General features: G+C 42.5%; 1 protein-coding gene across 1 annotated transcript in view; it reads right to left on the reverse strand.

The window, feature by feature from the left end:
- Positions 1–12278, reverse strand: part of LOC141152925 (piRNA biogenesis protein EXD1-like) — a 117739-nt gene that overhangs the window by 49738 nt on the left and 55723 nt on the right. Inside the window, exons 6-7 of the mRNA XM_073637565.1 lie at positions 10637–10723; positions 7512–7616 (exon numbers count right to left, since the gene is read on the reverse strand). Of these exons, the coding sequence (XP_073493666.1) occupies positions 7512–7616; positions 10637–10723 (192 nt within the window). The remainder of the gene's footprint in view (positions 1–7511; positions 7617–10636; positions 10724–12278) is intronic.

Genomic DNA, 12278 nt, shown 5'->3' on the forward strand with positions numbered 1-12278 from the left:
AGCGTTTGATACCGTGCCACACAAAAGGTTGGTATATAAAATGAGAATGCTTGGTCTGGGGGATAATGTGTGCAAGTGGGTAAATAGCTGGCTGAGTGATAGAAAGCAGAGGGTGGTTATCAATGGAGTAAGCTCAGGGTGTGTCAGGGTTACTAGCGGGGTGCCTCAAGGGTCTGTCTTGGGCCCTATATTATTTAATATATTTATTAATGATCTAGTGGAAGGGTTGCATAGTAAAATAGCAATATTTGCAGATGATACTAAACTTTGTAAAGTAGTTAATACAGATGAGGACAGGGCACAGCTACAGGAGGATTTAGATAAATTGGGGAGTTGGGCCAAAAAATGGCAAATGGGGTTCAATGCCGATAAATGTAAGGTCATGCACATGGGAAAGAAAAACAGCAGTCACCCATACATATTAAATGGGAAACCGTTGGGGAAATCTGACATGGAGAAGGACCTGGGCGTCTTGGTTAATAGCAAATTAAATTGGAGTGCCCAGTGTCAGGCAGCAGCTGCGAAGGCAAATAGAGTCATGGCATGCATCAGAAGAGGAATAGGGGCATATGATGAGAACATTGTTCTTCCTCTGTATAAAGCGCTGGTAAGGCCGCACTTAGAATATTGTGCACAGTTCTGGGCTCCGGTGCTCAGGAAAGACATATTGGAGCTAGAGAGGGTACAAAGGAGGGCGACTAAGGTAATAAAGGGAATGGAGGGACTAGAATACCCAGAGAGGTTGTCAAAATTAGGCCTATTTACATTGGAAAAGAGAAGGCTTAGGGGAGACCTCATAAACATGTATAAATACATCAGGGGGCAGTACAGAGATCTCTCCCATGACCTGTTTATACCAAGGATGGTGACAAAGACGAGGGGGCACACTATGCGTCTGGAGGAAAGGAGGTTCCTGCACCAGCATAGAAGGGGATTCTTTACGGTCAGAGCCGTGAGACTCTGGAACTCTCTGGGAGAGGAAGTGGTGATGTCCAACTCACTTAATGAGTTCAAGAGAGGCCTGGACGCCTTTCTTGAGAACAATAAAATTACATCTTATGCTTAGTTAATTAATCCAGGGATTTAATCTTACTGCCAGATTGGTGTCGGGAAGTGAATTTTTCCTCAATGATGTAAATTGGCCTATACCTCATGGTTTTTTGTTGCCTTCCCCTGGATCAACGCTGCGGAATAGCTGCAGTGCACAAGAAATAGGCTGAACTGGATGGACGCTTGTCTTTTTTCGGCCTTAAAAACTATGTAACTATCATTAAGATGTTTTCTGGTGAAACGGAGACGAGCCTTTATGTTCTTTTCGCTCATGCAGTGGTTTTCATCTTGGAACTCTGCCATGCATGCCATTTTTGCCCAGTCTCTTTGTTATGGAGGAGTCATCAACACTGACCTTAACTAAAGCAAGTGAGACCTGCAGTTGTTTGGATGTTGTGGAGTCTTTTGTGACCTCTTGGATGAGTTGTCTCTGAGCTCTTGGGGTAATTTTGGTCGGCTGGTCACTCCTGGGAAGGTTCACCACTGTTCGATGTTTTCTCCATTTGTGGATAATGGCTCTCACTGTGGTTTGCTGGAGTCCCAAAGCTTTAGAAATGGCTTTATAACCTTTTCCAGACTCATAGATCTCAATCAATCACTTTGTGTCTTATTTGTTCCTGAATTTCTTCGGATTGCAGCATGATGTCTAGCTTTTGAGGATCTTTTGGTCTACTTCACTTTGTCAGGCAGGTCCTATTTTTAAGTGGTTTCTTGATTGAGAACAGGCATGGCAGTAATCAGGCCTGTGTGTGGCTAGGGAAATTGAATTCAGCTTCCCCAAGATGTGATAAATTAACTGTGGTTTATGTTTTAAGTGGGGGGAGGGGGGAGAATCAATCACTATTTCACACAGGGCCCTGTAGGTTTGGATTTCTTTTTCCCTTAATAATAAAGACCTTCATTTGAAAACTGAATTTTGTGCTACTTGTGTTATTTTGGTATAATATTTAAATTTGTTTTATGATCTGAAACATTTAAGTAACAAACATGTAAAAGAATAAGAAATCAGGAAGGGGCAAACACTTTCTCACACCATTGTATAACATAATAACTATTATTGATTTGCAGAGTTTATCATAAAAGCCCCAAAATTATTGACACAGAATGCTGATGTGGCTCATAAAATGGCATTAGATGATGCACTGGATTCAAATAAACAGAGCAAAAAACTTAGAAGTATGGCAAGGACAAAATCTACTTTAGCACTCACATAGCCAAAATATCAAAACACATGTATACGTATACATACACTAATACCATCCACCTGAGGCAATTCAATAAACAGATAAATATTCCCATATATACAATATACACTGCTCAAAAAAATAAAGGGAGCACTCAAATAACACATCCTAGATCTGAATGAATGAAATATTCTCATTGAATACTTTATTCTGTACAAAGTTGAATGTGCTGACAACAAAATCACACAAAAATCATCAATGGAAATCACATTTATTAACCAATGGAGGCCTGGATTTGGAGTCACCCCCAAAAATAAAGTGGAAAAACACACTACAGGCTGATCCAACTTTGATGTAATGTCCTTAAAACAAGTCAATATGAGGCTGAGTATTGTGTGTGGCCTCCACGTGCCTGTATGACCTCCCTACAACGCCTGGACATGCTCCTGATGAGGCTCAGTATTGTGTGTGGCCTCCACGTGCCTGTATGACCTCCCTACAATGCCTGGGCATGCTCCTGATGAGGTTGCGGATGGTCTCCTGTGGTATCTCCTCCCAGACCTGGACTAAAGCATCTGCCAACTCCTGGACAGTCTGTGGTGCAACGTAACGTTGGTGCCTTTGATACATGATGTCTCAGATGTGCTCAATCGGATTCATGTCTGGGGAACGGGCGGGCCAGTCCATAGCTTCAATGCCTTCATCTTGCAGGAACTGCTGACACACTCCAGCCACATGAGTCAGGCATTGTCCTGCATTAGGAAGAACCCAGGGCCAAACGCACCAGCAAATGGTCTCTCAAGGGTTCTGAGGATCTCATCTCGGTACCTAATGGCAGTCAGGCTACCTCTGGCGAGCACATGGAGGACTGTGCGGCCCTCTAAAGAAATGCCACCCCACACCATTACTGACCCACTGTCAAACTGGTCATGCTGAAGGATGTTGCAGGCAGCAGATCGCTCTCCACGGAGTCTCCAGACTCTGTCACGTCTGTCACATGTGCTCAGTGTGAACCTGCTTTTATCTGTGAAGAGCACAGGGCGCCAGTGGCGACTTTGCCAATCCTGGTGTTCTGCGGCAAATGCCAAGCGTCCTGCACAGTGTTGGGCTGTGAGCACAACCCCATCTGTGGACGTCGGGTCCTCATACCACCCTCATGGAGTCAGTTTCTGACCGTTTGTGCAGACACATGCACATTTGTGGCCTGCTGGAGGTCATTTTGCAGGGCTATGGCAGTGCTCCTCCTGTTTCTCCTTGCACAAAGACGGAGGTAGCGGTCCTGCTGCTGGGTTGTTGCCCTCCTACGGCCCCCTCCATGTCTCGTGATGTACTGGCCTGTCTCCTGGTAGCGCCTCTGGACATTACGCTGACAGATACAGCAAACCTTCTTGCCACAGCTCGCATTGATGTGCCATCCTGGATGAGCTGCACTACCTGAGCAACTTCTGTGGGTTGTAGAGTCCGTCTCATGCTACCACGAGTGTAAAAGCACAACCAACATTCAAAAGTGACCAAAACATCAGCCAGAAAGCATTGGTACTGAGATGTGGTCTGTGGTCCCCACCTGCAGAACCACTCCTTTATTGAGGGTGTCTTGATAATTGCCAATAATTTCCATCTATTGTCTATTCCATTTGCACAACAGCATGTGAAATTGATTGTCAATCAGTGTTGCTTCCTAAGTGGACAGTTTGATTTCACAGAAGTTTGATTTACTTGGAGTTATATTCTGTTGTTTAAGTGTTGCCTTTATTTTTTTGAGCAGTGTATTAAATATTCATAGAAGTATAAGCAGAGAAATGTTAACTTTGGGATATATGTCCAGGGACCCACCACACCCGATGCTCGTTTTGCACTGAAATGCTTCATCTAGGGGTGACAGGGTGCTGGTGTGATGGCTATTTAAAGTGTCAAGAGTCAATGGAATAGAGGCAATTGCCCCATTGCATCTGTTACCGTGGTACATGTGATGTGGTGGTAAAGTTCATTAGTGGGTCATATGTTTAGATACAATCAATACAAGAGGAGGCAGCAAGCAGCAGCAATCCACTTGTCAAAGTAGGAAATCGATCATGTGATTGCGCAGTTACATGACTGGAACAATAAACTCGCACTGGACAACCAGCATATAAAAGATAGGCAAAGTAACGCTTCAGAATCAAAAATAAGGCAGGTATTAGAATAGGAAAAAAAGAGGCCAGTCAAGAGGTTTAAATGTATCAATATACATAAATAAAAAAAATAAAAAAAGGAAAAAAAGTGTGATTAAGAGAGGAGCCCCATAAAGAAAATAGTCGAACAAATAATAACAATGCTTAAAGATGAATATATACAGTACAAACCAAAAGTTTGGACACACCTTCTCATTTAAAGAAATTTCTGTATTTTCATGACTATGAAAATTGTACATTCACACTGAAGGCATCAAAACTATGAATTAACACATGTGGAATTATATACTTAACAAAAAAGTGTGAAACAACTGAAAATATGTCTTATATTCTAGGTTCTTCAAAGTAGCCACCTTTTGCTTTGATGACTGCTTTGCACACTCTTGGCATTCTCTTAATGAGCTTCAAGAGGTAGTCACCGGAAATGGTCTTCCAACAATCTTGAAGGAGATCCCAGAGATGCTAAGCACTTGTTGGCCCTTTTGCCTTCACTCTGCGGTCCAGCTCACCCCAAACCATCTCGATTGGGTTCAGGTCTGGTGACTGTGGAGGCCAGGTGATCTGGCGTAGCACCCCATCACTCTTCTTCTAAGACAAATAGCCCTTACACAGCCTGGAGGTGTGTTTGGGGTCATTGTCCTGTTGAAAAATAAATGATGGTCCAACTAAACGCAAACCGGATGGAATAGCATGCCGCTGCAAGATGCTGTGGTAGCCATGCTGGTTCAGTATGCCTTCAATTTTGAATAAATCCCTAACAGTGTCACCAGCAAAGCACCCCCACACCATCACACCTCCTCCTCCATGCTTCATGGTGGGAACCAGGCATGTAGAGTCCATCCGTTCACCTTTTCTGCGTCGCACAAAGACACGGTGGTTGGAACCAAAGATCTCAAATTTGGACTCCTCAGACCAAAGCACAGATTTCCACGGGTCTAATGGCCATTCCTTGTGTTCTTTAGCCCAAACAAGTCTCTTCTGCTTGTTGCCTGTCCTTAGCAGTGGTTTCCTAGCACCTCTTTTACCATGAAGGCCTGCTGCACAAAGTCTCCTCTTAACGGTTGTTGAAGAGATGTATCTGCTGCTAGAACTCTGTGTGGCATTGACCTGGTCTCTAATCTGATTTGCTATTAACCTGCGATTTCTGAGGCTGGTGACTCGGATAAACTTATCCTCAGAAGCAGAGGTGACTCTTGGTCTTCCTTTCCTGGGGCAGTCCTCATGTGAGACAGTTTCTTTGCAGTGCTTGATGGCTTTTGCAACTGCACTTGGGGACACTTTCAAAGTTTGCCCAATTTTTAAGGACTGACTGACCTTCATTTCTTAAAGTAATGATGGCCACTCGTTTTTCTTTACTTAGAATTTGTATTATGGCAAGAAAAAAGCAGTTAACAGTCTATTCAGTAGGACTATCAGCTGTGTATCCACCAGACTTCTGCACAACACAACTGATGACCCCAACCCCATTTATAAGGCAAGAAATCCCACTTATTAAACCTGACAGGGCACACCTGTGAAGTGAAAACCATTTCCGGTGACTACCTCTTGAAGCTCATCAAGAGAATGCCAAGAGTGTGCAAACCAGTCATCAAAGCAAAAGGTGGCTACTTTGAAGAACCTAGAATATAAGACATATTTTCAGTTGTTTCACACTTTTTTGTTAAGTATATAATTCCACATGTGTTAATTCATAGTTTTGATGCCTTCAGTGTGAATGTACAATTTTCATAGTCATGAAAATACAGAAAAATCTTTAAATGAGAAAGTGTGTCCAAACTTTTGGTTTGTACTGTATATAAATGATAATCCACCGCTATGACATATAAATTTCAACCAAGAAGAAGCTTACACCACATGCAAATGGATAAGAGGTAATGATTGTGTAGATGGAAACAAGGGAAAAGTGGACGCACATATGACCGCGCTGATCGCATACACATTCAGTCATGGCCGAAAGTGTTGGTACCCTTCAAATTGTTCCAGAAAATGCAATAATTTTCTGGTAGAAATACTTCAATTATGCATGTTTTGTTATACACATGTTTATTTCCTTTTCCAGAAAAACACAGAAAAAAACGCAAATTGGACATCATTTCACACAAAACCCCAAAAATGGTCTGGACAAAATTGTTGGCACCTTTCCAAAATTGTGGGTAAACAACTTTGTTTCAAGCATATGATGCTCATTCAAACTCCCATGTGGTAAGTAACAGGTGTGGGCAATATGAAAATCACACCTGAAACCAGATAAAAATGTAAGAAGTTGTCTCAATCTTTGCATTTTGTGTCTGTGTGTGTCACACTAAGCATGGAGAACAAAAAGAGGAGAAGAGAACTGTCTGAGGACTTGAGAACCATAATTGTCTAAAAATTATCAACAATCTCAAGATTACAAGTCCATCTCCAGAGATCTTGATGTTCCTTTGTCCTTGGTGCTGAACATAATCAAGAAGTTTACAACCCATGGCACTGTAGCTAATCTCCCTGGATGGCAGAGAAAAATTAATGAAAGGTTGCAATGCAGGATAGTCTGGATGGTGGATAAGGTTGTGTGTGAAATTATGTCTAATGTGCCTTTTTTTTCCAGTTTTTTTGTATTGTTCCAACACACACAAAGGAAATAAACATGTGTATAACAAAGCATGTGTAATTGCAATAATTTTCTAAGAGAAATGCTTCTTTTTCTGGAACATTTCAAATATGCCAACACTTTGGGCCATGGCTGTATATAGCATGCATAGCATAAGCATTTCCTTCCAAGGTGTACCCATCATCACCTATGTTGTCTCATTATATACAAATGCTTTTAATATTCCTGTATTTATATTTGTATAAATAAACTTATTAGATATATTTTATTCGGCCTGTGAAAAATCCTTTTTGTGTGTGTTATTTATAGTTATACGCGTTTGTCCAGTTATATGGATTGTGGCTTTAGGAGTTTCTCTAAAATTAAAATTTATAAGAAAATAGGAAGGAGCAAAGTTCTAGTAAAAGACCATCAATGGTGATTTCACTGATCAGGGAAGCAACTAAAACACAACAACTTCATTTTTATTTTATAGTTGACTTATTGATATATAAAGAGAAAGAAACAAATAAGAACCTTTAGGATGCCTTTGTCTTCAAGCACCATTTGAAGTCCATTCTTGAAAACTTTTGGTCCCAAGAGAAGAATGTCAAAAATATAAACACGGGTTTTGGTTGCTACCTATCAAAAGAAAAACAAAAAAAGACAGTAAGTAAGTAAAAAAGCATAAATGATATCTTTGTAAATTCAGAGTTCACCTGAAAAATAACTCATAATTTACATGGAAGTTAAATTTACCTCCTAGGAACAAGCTATGTTGACACTTAAAAGGGACTCTGTCAGCAAAGAATAACTAAGTAGAGGCGCTCAGAGCACCATGGGGCGGCAAGAAGCCAGAGCTGTCAATTAAAGAAGGGGGGGTGGAGCCTGCATATTTCCCTACACATGACAGTGATTCAATTAGCCATCATGTGCCTCTGACAGCCGCGGGTGGAAAGAAGCTCTGCCTATTGCTATTAACCCCTTCCCGACGTGTGCCGTACATGTACTGCTCTACGGGAGCAGCATTCCCGCAAAGAGAAGTATATGTATGGCACAGTGATCGGGCGGGCTCACGCTGAGCGCCGCCGCGATCACATGCGGGTGTCAGCTCTGTGTGAGAGCTGACAACCCGCAGCATAAGTACCCCGAACGGCGGCGCCGCTCCCCGCTAATACGATTCGCTGATTGGTCGCGACCGGCGGCTGCAACCAATCAGCGATATTGGCGCCAAATTTAAACACCGCTCTGCTGATTGCGCCCTGTCGGCCGAATACATATTCTAGAATACCCGATGCTTTAGAATCGGGCCACCATCTAGTTTTCATATATAATTTCCCTGAGGAACATTATATGACCTATATGTCTACTTAAGTTGGCTTGGCACTCTCCAGAAGGAGAAACGATTCCCCCTAGATGCTCTGTCAGATGCCTCTCTCCAAGCCAAATTAGACCTCCTGCTTTACACTGACGAAGGGCAAACAATCCGAATCACGTGTCTGCAAATGGAGTGTTCTGGTTTGGCTTCTTATCCTAAGTCATGCGGTAAGGCTAGTTACATAGGTTATCCACTACTTTTTCATTGATGATTCATCCTTGGGATAGGTCATCAATGTCTGATCGGCTGTCACCGATAGCTGATTGGCGGGAGTGCTGGGTGTCAGACCCCAACTAATCAGACATTGATGACCTAAGGCTAGGTCATTAATGAAAAAGTAGTGGACAACCTCTTTAAAGAGTCAATATTGACTCCTAGGATTGCTACATCCAATGTCTTCCTCACTAAAGATGATACTTGCATACTAAATGGGAAAACACTTGTCAGGGAAATATTTAAGTCAGGAAAATATAAACAGAATATTGACCATTCCTCCCAAAGCTCCTCTTCTATCTTACCCCTCCCCTATCCACCTTGTCTCCAGACAAGAGCTGACACTTCACGCAGCTGTATCCATGCAAACCTCAGCACAAAGCCCCAATTAACACAGTCCAGAGATGACAATCTACAGTTTCTTCCTGCAAATTATCACCCACAGCCAAAATAGCTTACACAAACAAATGCCAGCCAAGAGGAGTCATCAAGCTACTTAGAATGTGAGCCTATGGTCCCTGGCACACGCAGGGGGTAATTAGTGGCAGGATTGCAATAACTTGTCTGCAACTGGGAAAGTTTGCTTTCCCGAGCTTAAAAAAAGAGATCTCCAGTCACGTCAACTCCGATATGAAATATGGAATAACTGATTTTCCGTAATTCTGACAATAACTGGACCCATATTTTTGGTGGCAGGGACAGCTAAGAAACAAGATGCTCAGTTTTTCATAGTCGTAGGCCCCTCTGGAGAGCTGTAGAGCAAAAAACCCCAGAATAGTCTGCAACTATGCGATATGTGGTAAAATTAAGGTAAAATCAAAACGGGAAAAATGGCGTAGTATGCAAGCTTCTGCGATCAATGAACGATGAGTTATTGCAGAAGTTAGAAATTTTTAATAAAAATGTACAGGCTGGAGACCGGCCCATATGATGTCACCACAAGGGGCGTGTGGGTAAATTTCCCCTTAGGTATAAGAGAACGCATGAACAATAGAGGAGCACTCATTGCCAGGGGGTATAAGGATTATAAGCAGCGGGTCGGTATGATAATGCTCAAATCAAACTGGGGAGCCCCTCCTCCACCTATATTGAATCGTCTCCGCGATCGTATAGTGTAAGTTGTCATCTTTTATCCTGTTTATTTTATGTAACCGCTTATGTATTTTAATGTCTCCTTAATAACATCCTTGTATATATTTTTCCTAAACACTGCCTCCCTTTTGGATTAAATAAAAAATTTAATAGTTCGGTTTCTTTTGTTCTTTAATCGTTCCCTACCCCGAAGCCACATACGCTACCAAAACGCAGTCGTCTGCCCAGGCCTGCATTATATTTCAAATCTGGACGGTGGTGGCAGAGAATAATATTAATTATCGGGCTATCGTGCAGCCAGCAGCAACCGTACGGGGCGTACACACATATTCCTAGATCTGGAATTCGGAGGTGTGACGCCATACGCTTTCTGCATGCTCGCCGATGCCCAAGGAGTGAGTAGTCCGGATCGTGTGCTCGTGATTCCGGGCGAAATACTGACAGCGTGACGGCATGATGAGATATTGCATGATCTCCCCGGTGTCGTCCCTGTGTGAATTCCTGCCACACTGGGCTCATGAGATAGTTAAAGGGGTTGTCTGGTCAAAATTAATAAGTCTGCAGTTGCTCTGTGTGACTGCAGACTTACAAGTCACCCCCAACGCAGGCACTGTGCTGGTTTCGAAGCAGGGAACCTTCGGAGGGTATGTGTGCGCTATACATACTCCCGGCTAGAGCCTGTCTAGTGGATGCGGCCTTGCTCCATACACTTGTCCGGTCCTGGCTCAGAAACCGGCAAATCCCCGAAGCGCCCAGTGTGCGCTCTGGGTGGATTCATAAGTCTACAGTCACACAGAGTGACTACAGACTTATCAATTTGGACCAGACAACCCCTTTAAAGCTGCTTAGAGGACAGCAAACTGTAGTGCCCAGCGCCAGGCAGCTGCTGCCAAGTACAAGGAGAACTTATGACAGATGAACTGCTGTACTCAAAGATTAAAGTTCTGAGCCAAAACACACAAGTAACCCAATCTCTTACCTGCAGCCAACAGAGCTTTCCATGGCAAGACACATTGAGTGCAACGGCAGCTAACCCAAGTACTTTTTGATTCTGGAGATTCATGATCTGTTAAAAAGAAATGTTAATTTTTAGTGACTTTATTCAGATACAACGTATTCCACTTTAGTGAAAAGGCAAGCAATTAATCTCTAACCCCTTAACGGCGAGGCCTATATTGTACTGATGTGTCACATTTCAAGTTGCAATAACTTTGGAATGATGTTTCTTTCTAAAGTGATTTTAAGATTATTTTTTCATGACACACTAAACTTTGCCTTCATTTTAGGTTGACATGTTTTAAAGTTAATTAAAAAAAAAAAAAAAATTGGAGAAATGGTCACCTTTCAAACTTGTAGGCCCTGATTCTTTATTCTTTTTGAGACTTGCTTGGAGTAAAAATTTAAGTTTTTAGGTTTGCGCCAAATTTATCGCTTTTCACCATTTTTACGTTTGCTTTTCATTTAAGCGACAAAATGCGCTAAGTTTTCATCACACAGATATTTTCAGCTAATTCATCATTTGAGAGTTTACGAACACGTCACAAATAGTGTTGAGCATTCCGATACTGAAATATCGGGTATCGGCCGATATTCGCGGTATCGGAATTCCGATACTTAATTCCGATACTTTTAGAATATCGGATACCGGAATCGGAAGTTCCCATAATGCAATGAGCTAGTTTCATTTTATTCAGCCAATGAGGATCCTAAGAAGTGTGGGCACATCCTGTTAGGCATGTAGGCATGTTAACTAATGGCATGGCTGTGATTGGCTGCTGAAATGATGTCATAATGCACTATAAAAGCCGCCGCCATTTTCAGCTCACTCTGCTGTGAATTCAGTTAGGGATAGGACGCTGTTGTTCTGAGGGACAATTTTAGCTACCTATTTGCTCTATTCTGCTTTACCCAAGCTACTTTATAAATCGCTGTGCCTTGCAGCGCTAGTGCACAGTTCTCTGTGCTGTTCACGGCTGTCTGCAAGGTCTGTGTGTGTGAGTGCAGCTCACCCTGTAGTGTGTGCTTCAGCCACGTCTGGTTGTAGTGCGCTCAGCGTGCGTCACTGCCTCATACATTGTCCTTTTTTGCTAATTGATCATTTTTCCTGATTTCTCCTATTAGTGTGGTGGTTCCATCCGTATTCAGCTACACTGGTTCCAAACACACTATATAGGAGTAGATAGAGAAGTTTTTTTGGTCTTGCAGCGCTAGTGCACAGTGCTCTGCATCTTCACTGTTCATCGCTGTCTACAAGGTCTGGTGTGTGAGTGCAGCTCACGCTGTGGTGTGTTCTTCAGCCACGTCTGGTTGTAGTGCACTCAGTGTGTGTCACTGCCTCATACATTGTCCTTTTTTGCTAATTGATCATTTTTCCTGATTTCTCCTATTAGTGTGGTGGTTCCATCCGTATCCAGCGAGATTAGTTCCAAACACACTATATAGGAGTAGATAGAGGAGCCTTTCTGCAGCATTGTGCCCTGCAGCCCCAGCCAGATCAGTATTAGCCTATTTTTTGTAGCCTCATCCATTGCATTGTAGGTTACCTTCCTGCAATGTAATAGCTACAAAAAGTTTGTGATACTATCGGTATTACATCTTTGGGCACATCCAGTGTCTTTTTG

This window comes from Phyllobates terribilis, unplaced genomic scaffold (assembly GCF_046119375.1).
Source record: "Phyllobates terribilis strain yellow unplaced genomic scaffold, ASM4611937v1 Scaffold_7__3_contigs__length_470593459, whole genome shotgun sequence".
NCBI lineage: Eukaryota > Metazoa > Chordata > Amphibia > Anura > Dendrobatidae > Phyllobates > Phyllobates terribilis.